General features: G+C 42.3%; 1 protein-coding gene across 1 annotated transcript in view; it reads right to left on the bottom strand.

Annotated features, from left to right (window-relative positions):
• Positions 1-877: 877 nt before the first annotated feature.
• Positions 878-20,209, bottom strand: part of vax2 (ventral anterior homeobox 2) — a 21,584-nt gene continuing 2,252 nt past the window's right edge. The window contains exons 2-3 of the mRNA XM_022764203.1: positions 17,459-17,646; positions 878-1,375 (exon numbers count right to left, since the gene is read on the bottom strand). Of these exons, the coding sequence (XP_022619924.1) occupies positions 878-1,375; positions 17,459-17,646 (686 nt within the window). The remainder of the gene's footprint in view (positions 1,376-17,458; positions 17,647-20,209) is intronic.

Raw genomic sequence — 20,209 nt, 5'->3', positions numbered from 1 at the left:
TCGACTTGCTTCACTGACTGAAGCTGAATCCATAAATGCTTTGGCAGAGTCTGACCAGCTTCCTCACGCAACATTTCTTCTCTCTTATCATGTTCTTTTATATTAAACTATTGGATCTAGATATGTGATTTTTGCATCATCTCTCCAGATCCTACCACATATTATTTCATAAACAAACACATCAAATAAAGAATTTACAAAAACTACTGCTGGACACCAAACAGACTGATATTAAAATGCTACGATTCTTTTTTTTTTTTCAGTGTTTCTTCCATATTGTGATAGCACATCAACTAAAATCAAACATGGCCCTTGAATAGAAATGTGTACAAACTGCTCTCTTTGAAATACCACTCTTCTCATTCAGACGCTGATTCAATCTGAACTATCCATGTCAAGTATTTTTTTTTTTTTCCTGAACAGTAGATGAAGGCCTGTACAGAGAGAAAAACCACACGTACAAACTCACGGGACAAAAAATGAAGAGTCACTTAAAACCACTGCGAAGAGAGTGGTGGTAAAAACATCTGTCTGTCAGGGTTCACACAACACACGCACACGGCATTTTTGCAAAAATTCAGAAGTTTTTTTTGTTTTTTTTTTTCTTCTATTTTTTATGTGGGAGTGTCTCCGTCACATCGCGTCCTTTTCACCATTTTGTGGCAGCGTGCCAAACAGTGCTGTGGCACAAAATGGTGCCGCAAGGAAAGCAACCTGGTCTCTTCCTTTTTCACATTTCTCATGATCCGGGGTGATTTCTTTCCCCCGTCTGCGGCCACTCGAGTGTCAAACAGGCGGCAGGGCGAGAGACTGGGGAGAAAAGCTCTTACAAAGACAAGTCCCAGTCCCCAGGCGTCCTCAGAGAGGGACACATTACTTAAGAAACTGTCTTCTTTCCCCCCAAATCTGCCTCTTTCCTGTCCAGCCGCATGTACGGCTCAAAAGCTGAGGAGCCACAGCCGTAAGTGGATGTCAGTTCGTGATGAGCACCCCCCAGCAGCGGCATGGAGAAGCACAGGGAGTGCGGTGGTGGGACACCCAGCCGCGGTGAGGGCGGGGTCCCGCCCAGCGATGGCAGCGACAGCCCAAAAGTCCCCCCTGGTAGGGAGCTGGGAGGAGTGTTGCTGCTGACTCCAGGAGAAGTGGAGGAGCCTCCGCCCGGGCTGCTCAGCAGGGAGCCATTTGCCGGGTGAGGCGGGGGCCCTAAGAGGGAGTTGGGAGGCGGGGCGGGGCCCGCCAGGAGGCGGCCCTGCTCCAAGAGGCGCAGGATGTTGCAGGTGGCCAAAGACTCGGACGTGGAGGAAGAGCGTTTGTCCGAGTCTTTGGTGGTGTCCTTCTTCTGTTTGGTCCGGCGGTTTTGGAACCACACCTTGACCTGCAACAACACAAGCAGGAAGATTCACATTATCACATTTGATCCAAACACTTTGTCAGTGGTAGAATCAGTCCAATCTGACATAAGAGGGACAGAAACCTAGACAGCGGTTCATCACCCGGGGACACAGACTCAAGACAAGAAGGAATCAGAGTTTTACACGTAGCTTATGTCATAAAAACAACAAAATCCTTCTGATTTTATGAACATTTTGAAGTTGTTTTGTGCTTATATAAACCACCTTCTAACAGTGTGTCATAACTCATGAGCTACACTCTTCTCTGTAATTTGTGCAGCTCACTGATGTTTAAACATAAGCCTAACTCGCAATCTGCAATTCATATCCTGACAAACTTCCTACGCCGCCTTCACATGCCCAAAAGCTGGCGGTTTCCACAGGCTGCACACACGTGTGACTGACTTCTCTGTGACCCCCCCCCCCTGCTTGATGCACATCTACCATGTAGCATGTTCTGCGCGCTGACGGTTTGCGAGCGGTGAGAGCACGCAACATCTTAGCCATAAACCAGTCATACACGCATAAATCCGTGCAGAACAAGCGGAGATGCTGTAATCCCCTGGCACCAGCCATTGGATCAGCTCTGTTGTTTTTCTCTGCACATTTGATCATGGTTGGTCCCACGTACTCTCTTCTCTCACACTTCACGGCTCTAACAGGCCGGAAATGCACATATGGGAGAGGGCAGTGATATTAGATCTATGCAGCAGAGCGGGAATATTCAGCTCAATTACACACAAGAAACTAGGAGGCTCTCTTATGTATGCATACGTCTAAATATATTCGATATAAGTCGAGCTTGTTTGCACAGATTTTGCTTCTGTGGAGGCAAAAGAAAGTGGAAAAAGTAACTGTAAAAGAAAAATCTGCACCATGGTCCTCTCTCACGGCAGCAAACTTTAGAGTTTCACAACAGGAGCCATCACGCCACCCCGCCGCCGCAGCAGCAGCAGCAGCAGCAGCAGCAGCAGATTGAGAAAAGCTCGGTGAACTCTGCCTGTACTTGTCCGCCATGTTTAATTGATGGGGCTCAGCGTTGCTTTAATGTATAGCGTGTGGATGAGTTGGGGCTGGGTGCGATGTTGATTGGAGGGCACGGTGGGGTCACGGGAGATCGCTGCACGGAGAGCCGCCTCCGATTGGAATCACACACATGAAAAATGTATTCGATCCTGACCGAGTTGCAGCAAGCTGCGTTTTTCACATCTACAGATACAGAAGCTAAAATTTGCAGTACAGTTTTCTTCTTTGTTCTTCTTTTAGGGTTGAACACGTCTTCAATAAAACCGCAGCTAAGGATTCTTATATCATCACATTATGTTCTCCAGTAATCGATTAATCGTTTCGACAAAACGTCAGAAAACTGTGAAAAATAACCATCGTAATTTCCTAATGCGCAAAACAAAATTTTCTTCCTAGTTTCTACTGGTTCTGCTTTTGCAAACACGTCAGATAGAAGACAAGAGATTTGTTGTGAAGTGTGTGAAACAGTATGAAAGACTCCTGTCTAAAAATAAAACAAAACAGAAAATGAATGTCACAAAGCACAACGTCCGTGTTTGTTTCCAGAGGAAATCAGACGGACGGGTGGGTGTGTCACACTACATGATCAGCAGATTTATCTCTCCGCTTTTTCCACTCGTCCTCACGCCCGCACTGTGAGAGTTTCCCCAACAGAGCATTGAGAGTTATTTACACACGAAAGAAACCCAGTAATCTAATCCCTGATAAGTGGGGATTGGCAGCCAGCGACTTAAAAGGAAACTCCTGTTACAGCAAAAATGCGTAAGCCTGTGAAGATTCTGTGGCTTAATTTCTTTAAAAAGTTTCATAATCATTTGTTTGTTGCACAACAGCAAGACGACGCTTGTAAATACACAGGCACGTATAAATGAAGTGTGTCTGAAGACTGGATGATGTTTCAATGTGAACACAGCAGGACAGCGTGAGCACACACATGCACACACACATGCACACACACACACACACACACACACACACAAACAAGGTCACATGTGAACCGAACACGCGACAGTCACACACGTACGCACAGCGAACCTCTCACATGACCCCGTTCATCGGCGGGACCCACGACTCCGTCAGTGGGCCTTTAGGCGTCAAGATGCTCGTCACTGTGCAGATGTTAGACGACAGTTGTGCGATGACGTCACGAAGAGTTTAAGGTTTTAGTTTCACAAAAAGGTGGAAGTTACAGACTTCAAACTGCGAGTTAGTTCCTGTTAGTTTCACCTCAGTCTTTTCTCTTTAGTTAGTTGGTGTCGCGGTTTGATCAGTGCAACAAATCAAAGACTTTCTGAGATAAATACGTTTGTGCAAATACGTTTCTTGGCTGCAGTGGTTCAATACTTATCGGATTATTTCCTGTATTCACTACTTCAAAACTGATTGTGCCTTTGCTGGACTTCGTCTTTCAGTGTTGACCGACAAAATACATGAATTATGCTGCGGAAAATGTTTGGAGAAAACCGTCTTTTCCCTGCTCGTGCGGCGTCCTGGTGACCTACTGGTTTAAGATGCCGTCCACTGAGAGTCAAGGTCCTGAGTTCAAGTCCAGTTGGAGTCTAACCCACAAAAAAAGGTACATAATTCTGTTCCCAGCCCAGAGTTTGTTTGTTTTTTAACAATATGGAGCCTGTCATTTTAGAAATACCCTGAATTTAACCATTCCCATCGACACGCCCAGACCCAACCATCCAATCACATCTTAAACTCTGGTCATGCCCATTTATATCGACCTGACAGCAAACTGGGAGAGTGTGAGACTTTTCTTGGTTATGTTGATCTCAGAGTAATTGCAAATAAACTATTAGAGTATTGTTAGGACCAGGTGAATAAAGCAAGTGGTCACAATGACCACTAAATAAAGCAAGTCAGGAAACAGAAAGAAAAAAAAAGGTGAACTTTTATTGCAGGTCTGTGACGGGACAGAAGAGTGAAAGTCAGAGGTGCTACACACCCACCCGCCACCTTGTGCGTCCTGTAGCGTGCTCACACAGCCACCTTGGTGCAGCTGGCATCAGTGGGCTTTTTATCTTCTTGAACACCTGAGTCAGCGTGACAAGTAGCTCGCCCTCTAATTGGGTGGCACAGGTTATAAGCCAAGACATAGCCGTCGATTGTGTGGAAGTAATCGGGCCGAGCGGTGTTAACCACAGTATCACTCCACCGTAAAGGCGGGCTCAACAGGCAGCTAGGGCGAGTGAGATCATAGTTTCAGCTACTGACCATGACACAAATAATGGGATCGGAGAGGATCCCACAGCTCAGAGAGGAATAGTGACGCCAGCAAGTCTTACTGCAGAGAACCAAAGGAGGCACAGAGGGAGGGATAGAGGGGATGGAGATAAGGAGGAGGGAGGGTGGGACAGGCAGCAGAGACGATCTGTGTAGCTGCCTCTCCCTCCTCTCCCTCTGTATTTCTTCCTTGTTAGCTCACACATGGCCTCTCTGAGATCTTACTCCGTATTTTACTCATGTGCCACCGACTGCCAAACACCCACACCCCACAGAAGGCTCTCACTACAGATAAAAAAACTCCCGACCAATCCGCTTCCTCCATCCCCGTACTGTGGGTGTGGCTCAGTCTTCTGTTCACATCACAGTCCTAGTATCCATTGCTGGGGGGAAAAGGAAAAAAAAAAAGAAAAAGCTGGCTGGTGTTTTACAGGGATTTTATTAGAGGGGGGAAATGATGAGAAGAGAAGAAAGCAAAGCTGCCTTTGGTACATCTACACTATTGGATGTAAATCCTTTTTAATGGGATCCAGGGTTCAGAGCTGGGGCAGAGATTACCAACGGAGATCTAGATCTGGTGTGACCCGTATTTGCCCCCGGCCGCGCCCTCTGGACCCCGCCCCGCTGCACCGTGGCCTGCCAGGGCGAGGGCATGGCATGGTTTGAGCCTGGGTGAGGAGGTTAGGACGGAGGTGAGGAGGGCAAACCCGTCTGGTGGTGTAGGGATGAGCAAAAGCGACTCACTTACTGCCATCCCTGCTCTGTCTGTGGCCCCCAGCTCATTGGCTCCTACTGAAGACGTAGATGTTCAAAAGTGGATGACAAAAATAGATTTTTAAAAAGTGTAGTAATTTACTAAAAAAAAAAAAAAAAGGCATTCTTGTTTTAAAATGCAACAGGAGTGAATGGTACATTTGTTGGGGACTATTTTCCACTGTGGATGAACACACATTTGGTGGACTAATCAATATTCGACACAGCAGGAACAGTGTATGTGAGACTGATGCAAAACAAACTACAGCCCTGTGATATGTCTCTGATGGTTCTGGTCTCTTCATGAGGTTTTTCTTGACAATAACAAAAATATCATGTGATCATCTCTGCATGCGAATGGTTTCTGAGATAAAGACTGATTTCTTATGTACAGATACATTTTTGTACTTTTCTTTTCCTTTCCTAAATGTCACAATCCACGTCTTTTTCTTTTTTTTAATTAGTGGAAAACGTAACATGTAAGAGTTGACTTCTCATGTTAGATGGAAAAAACTAACTAAACTAAACTACTGGAAAAAAATATTTGAAAAAAACTTCCCACTTCCACAAATAAAATCACATTAAATGAACTTTTTTCTCATTGGTTTACATTTTGAATTTGATCCCTCCCTGCGTTGCGTTGCGTCCCCCCCCCCTCCCCGCCCCCCCCCCCACCGTAGAGACAGACAGGTGGGATGTAGCTGCACCAAACAAAACACAAGAAAGGGGATCAAAATGACAGGATGGAGGGTAAATAAAGGCAGGGTGGGGTAAATTCAAGGTCATGGAGAGATGATCAGGCCGACACGCATGAATACACAGGCCAGTCGGGCAGAGGTCAGCCAATCGGAGGCCTGCGCTGTGAATCCACACAGCTGCAAGCGGAGCGGCAGGAAAACTGGGCTAGAGGTAGAAAGGTTAAGCCAGATCAAGACCCAGTGTACAGATCAGCTGGGCATCCATATGTGTGATCAATAAATCTTGGTTTTATTGATCGTTTTTCTCTAAAAACAGGAGAAAATTAAAAAAAATTTATTAAAAAAAAGAAAGATGTGATTCGTTTGTTTAGATGTTTCTGTAATTCTGCCTCTTTTATTCTCAATTGTTCGTCCCAATTGCATCTTTATCGCTGTGTTTTTAATCACTTTACTTCCCCGCCTCACTGTGATGCAATAAAGCCGAACTGCATGGAAAGCATTAACATAAACATCCGAGTGATAAATACACACTCCCCTGTCTGGCTGTATAATGCCGATAATGCAAAGTGAAACGCAGGATTGTGACAGTAAAGTCTTTAAGAAGGACACTTGGTGACTGTCTTTCACACTTTCTATGACCCCTCCAGCAGCTCAGTGATCCCACTGTGACCCTGTTCAGACCCCCTGATCCCAGGCATGTGATGAGCCGCAGCACACAGTGAAAACCCTTTTTTTCCGTGGATATTGTACCAGGCAGACCAGCGCCCGTTAAACTGTACGTAACGGACCAGTGGATACTCAACTATATGTGATGTAAGGGACCAATGGCTGCCAGTGTGTATTCAGCTGTACTGTATGTGACGGACCAGTGGCTGCCATTATTAAAGAAAAGGAAACAAGCTGAATCAATGACTTACTCAGCTGTGTGTGATGGATCAACATATCAGTCTTTTATCAAAACTGTCCCAGATTATAATAACGATACCAGCGCCAATTAAAAATGATTGCTTCTTTAATGAAAACTTAAGTACGGCGCTCTGATGGACCAACGCCTCTGTAAAAATGGTGTTAACCTCCCAGAAAACGCTGCGAAGACACAACAAAAATGAATCAACTGCTCTTTTAACATTTGTCTAATTTCTGTTAAGAGCAAGTATCTTGTTCAGCTTGTTAAAAAGTCACTTTCAGCACCATTAAAGGAGTTATTTATTAATCAGCAACAGCTATAAACTCTTTGTGCAACGCATTAGTTTCATACCGTTTTTGAAACTATGTTAAAGTGAATTGTCCGTATCAACTAAATAAACAAACTAAACTAAAATGGATGAATTATAATTATTTAACCATATAACAGTTTAAAGTGCCGCAGGCTGGCGAACCAGACTCTTAATATGAAGGGAGGCTGTGTATTTCCTGTCTGTGCCACTAAACTGTGGAATAGTTCATCTCATTTTTTAAAAACTTCACAGTCAGTGTTATTTTCCGTTTTCGTTAAGCGTGCGCTGTTGTTCTGGTTTTTCTTACCATCCTGCCTTTTTGATGTTTTGTGTTACTTGTTTTATTTTATTATGAAGCATCAGCTGCTTGTGAAGTGCAGCATCACCCTGACTCTGCTCTACACTAACGCCGGGTCATCCTCCACACGACGACTGCTCCTCCTCCTGCTGAGCTCTGCGCACCTCCATCCAACCGCACCCTCCTCTTCCTCTCCTCATCACCCCGGATTCATGCTTTAAGGTACACGCTTCAAACATGTGCCAAAATCATCAATCACCACCTGATGCCCCAGCCCCCCTCTGCCCCCCACCCCCACCCCCAATCACCTAACCCGCTGAATAAACCTGATCTGGTCGCTCCATCACTGCAGCACATGTCCAGCCAGGTTCAGCCAGGGGTTAACCCCATCTTATAGAATCGCTGGTAGATATGGCTGCCTAATCCTCCTTAGCGCAAAAGCACTTGGGACTGCTGTGAGGCCCACCTCTTTCTCCCTCGCTCCCTCTGCCCCTCCCTCTCCTGCCATCCATCCATCCATCCATCCATCCATTCACACCCGCCACCCCTCCAGGTTTAGATAACAGCCTTTACCCCCCCCCCTCACATACTGTAATGCCAGAGATGAGCTGCACTCATTGCCCAAAAAAAAACAAAAAAAAAAAAACCCAGCAGGGGTTTGAATGTGGTCCATGACTTTTCTTGCATGTCACCCCGCAGTCACTCGAATCACCTGCAGCAGAAAATGTCCAGGGATGACGCTGAAACTCTGACTGAACCAACAAAGAGGAATCATATTTCACTTTGTGGTCATGGCTGGAAAAAGTGAGACACAGCGGTCTTAAAACCAGGGACGGTTTCACACATCATTTCACCTTTATCTTTTATTTTACATCTTCACAGAGGAAATATTCTGCAGAGACTTTAAAATCATGTGCGGAAAATTAACTAAGTACATTCACTAAGCATTGTAACTGAGTATTTTTTCTTTTCTGCTACAGTAATATTGTATTTTTTTTACCCCATCATGTGCTTTTATATTCTGACTTCATAAATATGATAAATAATGTGATATATATGATAGGTAATGGGTTAAACTACAAAACAACTTGAAATCACCATAGGAATTAATTGTATGCAGACTAAAGTCCATTATCCAAACTGAGGTTTTTGGGTTTTCTTATGATTTATTTTTCCATGAGATCAAATTTAAAAGAAATGTAGTAAATAAAATAAAATACTATGTAAATAAATAAAAGCTCTAGAATAACTCAACAAATTATAAATAGCTTCTGCAATACGCACTAGCATATAAAATAAATACTTTTGTGTTTCATTTAAAGTAACATAACGTTATTTTGAGTTATTTTGATTTATTTTGATGCGGGGCTTTCACACTGTATCTCACTTATGTCTGTCGACCATAAAACACTTTTGAAAGAAAGTCTTTTTAAACTGTGAATTATTGATATTTTCAATGATTTACAGGCACTTTCAATGAAAAGGCAACAAGTTGGAAAAAAACCCACCAGTTGAAATAAAATCAATTTACATCTAAATAGACTTTATTATAGTTTTATTTTTTATATTTTTCTGTTGCATCTGTGTGTATAAATAGTGGAACAATATTTTTTCCAACCTAGAACTGTTCTATAATAATACTTTGAGCGATTATGACAAAATGAGAAGTCAGACTTACAGCTGGGTTTGTGATGAAAAATATATGTGGGTTAAAGACGAGGTGCCAAACAAATACTAAAACTGATTCTTAGAAAGTTGGGGAAAAAAAAAAAATCCACCTGGAACCAAGAGGCTTCAAATTCAGCCCGACCTCCAGAGCTGCAGCATTAAACGCATCATTACATATTATTACATTGAGTGTTTCCTCCACCTCTGGATTTTCTTTACGAATAAAACTGATCATTTTCTCATATACGTGTCAGTGTTTTCAGCATGTGCTGTTGTGTGAACACATGGTGGGGAGTCAGCGCTCCCTCTCCACTGGCAGGTGTTTGTAAGCTGCCACACAGGTAATCCGCCACTTTAATTGCATTACACATTTGCCTGGCAAATGACACAAAGTGGTTGCATGGACAACCTTTGACCACGGTGATTGTTCTGTTGACTTGGGGTCAGACTTGAGGCACTCTGGGTGTGTGTGTGTGCGTGCGTGTGTGTGTGCATGTGTGTGTGTGTTTGTGTGTGTGTGTGTGTGTGTCTCTGAGTGTTAGAGAGAAGAAAAGAAAAAACCTCTTGTGTCCAATTTTGCTGATTTTCCTGCTTTCACATCAGTTGGAGGATTATATGCTCCTCCATATGTTTGGAAAATTACACCATCCTCGGCTTCATACACACACACACACACACACACACACACACACACACACACACACACACACACACACACACACACACACGCACGCACGCACACACACACACACGCACGCACGCACGCAGCCATACACACTTGACTCTGCCAGAAGCTGATGAAACAAGTCAATTCAATCTGAGAAAGTGATTAAGGACAAAGGCAACAAAGACTTAATTGCTATTATGTCCTTTTGATTATCTAATCAACTGATTCAACTGATTAGATAATCAGAGCCTTGCGGTTTCTTCCTGACCATCGAGTCAGACCAAAGTTCCTCTTGTGAAGATGATGCTCTCGCTTTAGGTCACCACAGAGTGAAGAGGAAAGAGTTTCTTTACAGGGCGAAGCACAAACATTTTAACTGAAAGCACAAACCACCAAGTGTCTGTCCTGTGTGTCTGTCTGTCCGTCTCCTTCCTATCTCTTTCTCTATTCACAGCGTCTGGACAATCGCCGCTCTGTGCAGCCGCCTCCCTGCTACATCTGCACAGCTATACGTCAGGGCCGGGTCCTCTACGCCCCAGACAAGTGGCCAGACACCGTCTGTCTGGGCCATCATGGAGAACAATGCACACAACAAGGACATTCACTGTACGTAGACCCTCACATAAACACAACTTGTCATTTTGTCTCCTCAGTCTGCAGAGGGAAACAGAGATGTATTTCGGGGATTTTCCCCACAGTGTGTGGAACTAAACCGAGTCTCTTTATGACTCTCGGGTGTGAAAATGCAGAAAACTTTCTATTTTCTCTTCACATCAATGAATCAACATCAATTCACCACTATCCTTTTATCATATTGTACAAATATTCATAGACGTCTTTCAAAACCAGTTGCATAAGCAGGTGTAACTTCTTAACAGGGAATTTAGATTTATCCGGTTTCGTAAGAGGTCACATAAAGGTCACACAGTTTCTACAGTTTGTCTTTCTGGGTTCTTCACCCCGTCGAAGTGCTCGTAATATTATCAGTAATGCATTTTATTTATCATCAAGATACTCACAGATGCTTCACACAACATGTTTAAAAAGATCCTAGATGACTACAAACACATTAAAGGTGTGAGCTGGACAGTACCTGACCTTCGACCTCCCTGTGGCCCCAGAAAGCCACGAGCAAAAACAGCTACAAGACGGCAACAAGAGGCATCATCTGAAAGTTTTCACAGCTTTCGCTACAGCGTGCCTGAGGCCGTTTGCTATCAAGAAATAGTCCGACTAACAGAAAAGACAGCAGGCAGGAGATGAGAGGAAGTGTGACGCTGATCCCGGGTGACATAAAGACCTGTCGGAGGTCGGCTGGTCCCAATATTGTGGGTGGTGGTCTTAAATCACATCAAGTGCGTGAGTACATTAACCAAGAAATGCATCTCCCCGGCAGCTAGATCAGCAAGTGGCTGTTACACTTCCTGGCACAAGAACATCTGAATGCTTTCATTATAAATTTTGTTTGTTTGTTTTGTTTTTGCTTGTTGCTCAAAATTGTTCCTGCTGGCCACTGAACACTGTGTCCGACTGTCAGCAGTGACAGTGACATATCTAAAACATACAGAAAAAGAAAAGACAGATTTCTACTCTACTCCAGCAGAGGTTGTTAGTTCACTTAACAGTTAATTTGAGGATTCATGGATTTGAACCTGAGCTAATTTTGGACACAAACACCTTTAATCTGAATTGGTTTGTTCTGCAGCTTCAGGTCAGAGCAACACCTTCAAAGACAAATTGTGCATCTCAGCTCAAGTCTGGCTGCTGAACTTTTCCTTATCCTCTCGTAAATAGTTCCTACACACTGAGCTGAGACAGAGCGGCGCAGGTGTGCCAGAGCTTGCCGAATGTTTTCCAGCTCTCCACCGCAGGAGTTCAGCTCTGTGTGAGCGCACACACACACACACACACGCACGAAGTCTGATCAACGACAGGGTCGGGATAATAAAGCTGTGATCACGCACGTTCGACTGGAAGTCAGTGAGAGCGGCGACTTTTTAAACAAACACAAGCACAAACGAACAAACACCTACACACAGGTTGAGAGTGTGTCTGTGTGTGTGTGTGTGTGTGTGTGTGTGTGTGTGTGTGTGTGTGTGTGTGTATGGACTTAACTACAGTACACATACCAGAGAAAAGCTCAAATAGATTTAAAAATTCTCCACAACATAATGTCTCCTTCACAATAAATGTCCCTAAAATTTAAATTATATCTGCACTCACATTTACATCTAAATCCCCAAAGTCTTTTTACTTATTGTAATTAGGTGTACATTTAATACTGTTTACCAGTAGGTAAGTAAAAAAATAAATAAATAAAGACCTGCCTCCACACAACATCCAACCACTCTCTTCAAAAATCACACCAACTGTGGTGTTTCCAGGGTTTTCACTCCACAAAAACGTGTCTCTTTGTCTAAGAACACAACACCTGTCCTGGTGGACTTTAATTATTTTTGGAGATTTGTGAAGGGCAAGGCATTTGTGACATTATAAAAAAAAAAATGTTGCCTTGATAAATTGTATCTGGCTCAGTCATCATAGGAGAAATATGTCAAACCAAAATCCTGTTTCACTGTGTACTAAAACAACTGTGAAAATAACAGAAAAAAACAGATGCAAACATTTGCCCACATCTGTGTGTTGTTCATGCAGCTTTACATCAAAGATTAAACATGATTCCATCACTGAGCTGCCTCCCATTTACTGCAGGATTAAACCAGTTTAACGCAGCGCAGAGACCATTAAATCCATAGCTTCTCCATGGAAGGACAGCAAACTACAATGGACTGATACAATGGCAGAGTATACGTCAGCCGCACTGAACTCAGGAGGACGGAGGAAGAGCTTAAAGTGACCACACAGCATGGCGTCCTGAAACCTCCTGACACCTCACTGCCAAGCCAGTTGGAACAAGTATCACATGTTGAAGAATAAGAAAGAGTTTTAGTCTTTTTCTTACAAAAAAAAAGGGAGAGAAAAGTTGCAGAAAATAACTTGAAACTGAACATTTTTAGTCTGATGTGAGATAAATGCTAAAAAAAAGAAAAAAGAAGAAAAGAAAAAAGTAACAGCCTCCAAGAAGAAGTTTTTCATTTTCATCCATTTTACACAGAACTACATAGAAAAAAAAAAAACAAAAACAGCTGTTCTAGTTTCCTCTGTAGTCGAATACAGCAGACCTCCTCCTGTGTTGTAGACATAAAGCGTTTCCATTCAGCAGTGAACGATTCTCCTTCACATGCAGAGATCCAACACAACATACCTTCACAATAAGAGCTGAAGCCTCCACAACATCCATCAGTCCTCTACAGTCTGAGAGCAAACTGACCATAAAGGTAAATGAAATGTGGGGGCTTTCAGGGTTTCTATGTGTGTGTGTGTGTGTGTGTGTGTGTGTTTGTGTGTGTGTGTGTGTGTGTGTGTGTGTGTGTGTGTGTGTGCGCCCACCACCCCCCTCCTGCTTCTTTAGCCTGTAGCGGGGAGCCACCTGCCGGGATGAAGGGAGAGCTCCGAGCTGGTAACGGATTACTCAGTAACGCGTTACAGCGGAGTGATTGCTCCTCTCGCGATACTTCAGCTACCGAGAGATTAAAAACGAGTCTACAGACGCGTTTTATCCACCTGCAGGCTCAGACATCAGAATGACTCTGAATTACATTATATCACCAGCATTTCTTAGACTCATTTCTTGAACTGATGAAAAATGGCTGTTTTTTCTTCACACATGTGGAACTATACTTAAATATCTCCGTTTGATCGATGACATTAATGTTGAAATGAACCGTGCGCGGTCCAAATTTACGGGTTTACAGGTTTTGCAGGACGAAACAGAAAAAAATAAGGCATGTAAAGAATTATAGACGGATATAGTTAAGTCGAGAGAGTAACGAACAATAAGCAGTTTAACACGCTTTTTAATGCTATTTTTTATTTTCTCACACCTGTCCTGTTTATTCGGCGTTAATGGCCTCAGATTTAGTCTTTGTTGCCTATGCTTTTGCCAAGAGAAAAGTTTTGCTGGTAATTGTTTCTGTATAAACCAAAAGTCACTGTTTGTCCGTTTGAAGACGAAAATAGCTACCAAAAAAAACTGCGCCAGGAAATACACTTAGAAGCCACAAGTTATTCCTGTTTTATGTTTAATTCAAATGCTGTGCGTCTCGACGGGATACGTATGAGTGTAATCATTTATATTAATCATATACTCATAACTTTTGTCAGTCATGGCTCCACCTATGTTCAGGAATTTTAATTTGAAAAAAAAATCAACATTATTTCTTTGAAGTTTCTGTAAATCTCTATACGTCCGTGTGTGTGTGTGTGTGTGTGTGTGTGTGTGTGTGTGTGTGTGTGTGTGTGTGTGCTGTCTCATTGCGTGATCCGTTTGAATACCTGACCAAACTAATTGGAGTTGCTCCATGGGTCAATGACCAAATCCCCAAACATAGTTAAAAAACACTTAACGATCCAACCTCCCATATTACTGTAATTAGTATTTGTGTGTCAGTTACTGTCACGTTAATGTAAGGTTCATATAAAAAAAACTGTCTGGTTCTTTGGTTGCTATAAAGTGCCTCTGAAACAAAGTGGAAAGTTTCTGAATTTACCTGAAATCAAATGTTGTATTGTTGTCAGATTTTCAGATTAAATTTCCGGTGTACAGATCCAGCTGTGTTGTGTTGAATAAGAATTTGGAGCACTGATAAAAAGAACGAAATTTCAAAGTAAGGGTCGCAGAAAGTTTTTCTTGGTTAATTGAAAGTCAACGAGGGGCAAAACAAAAACTCTGATGTATTGGTTTTAGCGAAATAAAATGTTCAGGGTTAAAGTTTTTATTTCAGTTGTGAATTTCATCTAAACAGAGTTTTTTTTTCCCTTGAACCTCAAGACTTTTGTGTTTGAAAATCATCTTAAAAAAAAAAAAAGACCCAAATCTCCAATGTGGAGTTAACTTCAAGCTTGTTCCAGGTTTCTGGTCTTTTATTGTTGTGAAATAAAGCGCAGTCTCTTCTGCAAAAACCCAACGAAGTGAAGAGGAAAACGATTTTCAGCTTGGAACAGAAACCTGGAAAACAGGCGCGAAAGGCCCAAGGGACCGTTTATTTATGGTAACATTAGAAATAAAAATACTAGATAGATAGATAGATAGATAGATAGATAGATAGATAGATAGATAGATAGATAGATAGATAGAGCTTCCATCTTTTCCTTTAGTGATTTTTCATGATTGCATTTGCTTAAAACATGCAAAAGCCACAAAAAGAAAGAAGACAATGATAAGAAAGAAAACGCCACTAATGCCAACTAAAAGCCTTTCGATCACGCTTAAAAGCTGCTTCGATAGCAACACACCATAATGAAATTCCAGTGCAACGGGCTTAATATTTTACGCCATTACTGAGGACACTTTTATTATTTACATTTTGTTCTCACTTGAAGGTCAGACAGTTTTCAGGCGGTTTCGTTCAGCCAATCCTCTGCTGCACAGCGTCCCCTCAGCAGCAGCAGGAAGCTGAGGCCCTCCCATTAACACCCCTAGTGTCAGCACTAATGAGGGACACAGTGGCTGCTCTGTGCTCCCGAAACACACACACACACACACACACACACACACACACACACACACACACACACACAATCCCATCACCTTTATGTTTGAGCAGGGTTTTTTTGTGTGGTTGGTCTGTGCGTAAATTCTTGCTTGTGTTTTTTTACTTCCTGCAACAAGTGTTTTAACACAAGTCTGCGCCGCACAAAAGGCCCAGACACCTGCCTCCTGCTGTTTATTTGCACATATAGCCTATTGTTCAAATTTAAATAAGTGTGCAACATTTAAGCATATTTGTCACTTTTATTCTATATCTTAATTTTGGGGATTAATTTTTGAGGTTTTGGTTGTGAAATCTCCTAATTCCAGGTCCATTAACTGCTAACTTTTTAGCACACAGACATAAAAACACTGCTGGTAACAAAGACAGTCTTCGTCCTCCAAAGGCCCATGTTGCGTAAAATGTGATAAAATCGCAACGGAATTCGCAAGATTTATGCTTTTCACCTCTCAAAAACGAAGCTGAAATTTAAAGATACCAGACTATACGCAACAAACATACAGTTTATTGAGTTGATTATATTTCTACACAGGCCACGTTAGTCGTTAAAATGCTGTTTGTGGAAAACTGCGCGTTTTCGCCAAAAACTAGTTCTCAAAACTATTTCTCTGAGATTTGTGTCATAGGTAAAAACAAATGAAAGTTTGGTGTGACACACTTTAAAATCCCCGTCTGCTTTATTATTGCTGATTAACTCCACATTTAATGAGACAGAAAATCACTTACTTTAACAGACACGTGCGCTGTTGCATTATCACTATATGCCATAGGCCTGCTGTGCCGTGTGACTGAGTGGAAGTGATGACGCCCACGATAAACACAGAGGGGTTGGGCTCGCGGCGCTGCAGGAAACATTTGAATGAAGCGCGCGGGGTCGATGAATGAGTGCCATGACATTTCTGCAGCGTTCAGACACGAGGAGCCCGGATGCACCAAACAGCAAAACGTGGATCCGGAACTGAACCGTTTTTATTTTTGCATTATAAAAACAAAACAAAAAAAATAGTAACAGCTGCAATGAGCAGTTACAGCACTGTAAATAAAGAGGCGTTTTTTAAATTTATTTTACGTGCAGATCCTGTGCACAGTTCAATCCAACAGCCTCATAATGAAGGCTTCATTTTACAGACTGATAATGTTGAATTTTGGTTCATGCTGCGCGTGTCACGGAGGTGTTGACTCGTTTCATTTTAAGGCTGTGGTGTCCATGCTGTTGATGTATTGGACTACAAGCGTTTTTTAATAATGCACCAATTTTTATGTGAATGTGGACAGACTAGATTTTTTATATTCATAAAAGAACCAATGCCACTTGGTTAATCAAGCGTACATAAATACACAGACTAATTGTGCAGATGTATAAGGCCATACTTAACCTTGGCTGGCCCAGTAGGCTTTATGTTCATTTAGGTTCCCACAAACCCCTAGGGGTTTATTTAGCTGATTTTTTTCCTCTATTACCACAATATGCATTCAAATTAAAATCAAACGTGATTGTGCTGTTGGACTGTAAACATTTGTGTTCCTGTATTTAGCCCTGGATGGCTCCTTTTTGGGCGGGGCAGCCTCCTCTCTGATTGGCTGAGGCGCCAATTAGCGCCTGTAAGGGCACCTGTGACCAAATCATTAAAAAAAATAGGAGGCTAATGTTAATTGAAAACACCTGCGTGGTTTAGACCACATAATGTTAAACTGCCACTATAAACTATCATTATTAAAATATCCTGCAGGCTATGCTCCGGCCTATGTTGGCTAGCAACCGGTGGCTATTAGGCTAGTTAAATAGCATAACTAAGAATTTCTTTTCTTTCTATTCATAAATTATCTTTTCGGTTTTTATTAGCTTATTTAAATGTTTTGTGTTTTTTTTTTCTCCCAGCTCGGACCCTGACTTACCTGTGTTTCGGAGAGATTCAGCTGCCGCGCGAGCTCGGTGCGCTCGCGGCCCACGACGTACTGGCACCGCTGGAACTCGAGCTCGAGCCGGTACAGCTGCTCGGCCGTGAAGGAGGTCCGCGTGCGCTTGGGTCGGTCCAGGTCGAGGCCTTTGGGCAGGACGATCTCCCGGATCGTGCCTTTGGCGTCTGTCCAGAATTAAAAAAAAAAAAACACAACAACAAATACAAAGTGTCAGTTAAAAACGTCAGTGCTCAACTGTGGCCATTATTATAGATGATCAGACCATTATTATAGCTGATCAGACCATTATTAAAGATGATTAGTGCATTTTACAAACGTAGCCTGCAGTAAAAAGAATAAAGATAAATCTAATGGAAGCACTTGTTCAGTATAGGCCCAGTTTCACGCTACAAAAGCACCTCGCTATATAAACTGATGTAATATTCATGAGCAGGGCTATAGAATAATGGTTTTAGAAAAGAAAATGGCGATGGATGAGGTAAGCAAACTACACACGTGTGTTATTCTTAAAAGAAGGGATTGTAAATGACACGCCTGCGCTCTGTGAGACAGGCCCTTGGCTGTTCCCTGTAACATTTAGACACAACTGTGTTGAAGCAAACACATCAGGAGAAAACACTTCTACGTAATGTGGTTATACAAGTGGCAGCGTGGCCGCTCATAACAACTCACTTCAAGCTCTTTAATCCATTCAGTAATATTAGGCCAAATGAAAATTAAAACGGAAACACTCGTGTTGATATTTGTATCGTGGCCAAAACTCAGACACGCGCTTGAGCTGCCTGCATGAAGCCGCAGGGCGAGGTCAGGAAGGAAACGTCTTGTTTTCCTGATGGATGAAAATGAAGCTCAGATTCAAGTCAATAAAACAAAACACTGCAGGTTGGAGAGTTCATCTGAAACTCTGTCTGACACGTTTCCCCTCAGAGAAGAATTAAACTGCTCGTAAATTCCTGCTCGCTGGTGTCTTTTCCTTCGGTCTCTTAACACTGAAGTGAAGTGTTTTCCTGTGAGTGCTGTTGGCGTCGCTCTGTTTCTGTTTCTGCGTCAAATTTAATTCACTCCAAACTAAATTATCTATTCACAACCACAACACTGTGTGTGTGTGTGTGTGTGTGTGTGTGTGTGTGTGTGTGATTATATTGGGTACTTTTTCGTTAACTGTTTGTTTTTTCTTGTTAGGTGTATTTATGTCCTGTTTATTAATTTTGTTGTGAATTTTTATTTTTATTTTTACTTTATTTTTTATTTCAGGTGTTTGTTTCCCTCCAGTGGCAGGATGTCTGTAGTTAATCTGAGCTCATCTGTCAAAAAAATTGGCTGCTTACATATTTACCCCTGGTGTTGCTTTCAAAGACCGTCTGTAAAATCAGAATTTTAAGAATAATAGAAAAAAACCAACATATTAAAAAGGGAGTTTATAGCATATTAAAATATTAGTGAGAAATCCTGGACCTGAGGGTCAGTTATTACAGCCCGCCCTGCTCCCAGAAGCCCCGAGGATACTAGATACGTAAAAAAAAAAAATCTTCCTCTTCGTTTACCTAAATTTCGCTGTAGTGATAAATTCTGAGTTTTTAAAGTTTTGCTTGCGCGCAATAAAATCTTTGTGACCGATGACGACACAGCAGCTGAGAATATTTGTTCGTATTTATCACATGCGAGGTCAGACAAGACCTCCCCTTTGTCCGGGGTTTTGAATTCATAAAATATGCAATCCAATAAAATATGAAGAGCCCTGAATTAAATATGACACAATACTGATTGAACCAATCATCCATAGAGTTTCTATCGAAAGGCTACCGGCTAACTGCAAGTACACAGTGAGGAAAAACTGATTTTATTTTATTTTTTTATTTTCTTAAAAGGTATTTTGAAGGCGTGGTGATGAAAAGGGAAATAAAACATTTCGGCTAATAAAGTGCATTGGAAGGCGAGTAAGTGCGTAAAAGATTAAATTAAATTGCGGGGGGAATTAAAAGAGGTAATGATCCACCGGTTGTGTTGCGCCCTGGTCCGTATTAAACACTTATTTCAATCACAGTGTTTAGTTAGCCTACATGCCTGAGCTACATAATGAAACATGCCTGAGAGATCTCCATCTTTACGCACGCATAATGACTGCGTAATGTGTCGCCAGGCAGGTGAGATTCCGCAGCAGAGAGGCGATAAACCTTCTTAACACATGGGCATACAGCAGCAAACATTTACAAATTTTTGTTGTGAGCTAAAAAAAAAAACTAAAAAAAAAAAAACAGCTCAAACTGTGATGGGAACATTTGCAAAGAGATGAGGGAGCCAGCGGCTGTGTACGCAGACCTGCTGACCTCTCTGTGACCCCGGCCTCTCTGCGGAAAACCCGAGCATCCAGACTCAGCCTCACAAACAAATCCTGACACTGCAGGCCTTCAGTGCGCTCAGTGCGAACTGTGCAGGGTCTGAACCAAAACCGGCTCACATGTGTGTCCTTCTGCAGGCCATCCCCTCCTCAGATGGACCCCATTAACCACTGTCACCAGAGATAATGACAAACAGTGGATAAACCACACAAAAATCTGACTGAGGACAGTAGCTCAAATGAAATAGATATATATATATATTTATATATGAAACTTATATTTGCAGAGATACAAAAACATATACAAGCAAAAACTGCAAAGAGTATCCAGGAGCAAATGCAGATCAGTTGAGCCGCTACATTCGGTATGTATGTGTGTTTGTTTGTGT

This window comes from Seriola dumerili, unplaced genomic scaffold, assembly GCF_002260705.1.
Source record: "Seriola dumerili isolate Sdu_G_001 unplaced genomic scaffold, Sdu_1.0 BDQW01000531.1, whole genome shotgun sequence".
Lineage (NCBI taxonomy): Eukaryota > Metazoa > Chordata > Actinopteri > Carangiformes > Carangidae > Seriola > Seriola dumerili.
The sequence above is the reverse complement of the archived record's forward strand: the minus strand, read 5'-3'. Positions and strand labels throughout refer to the sequence as shown.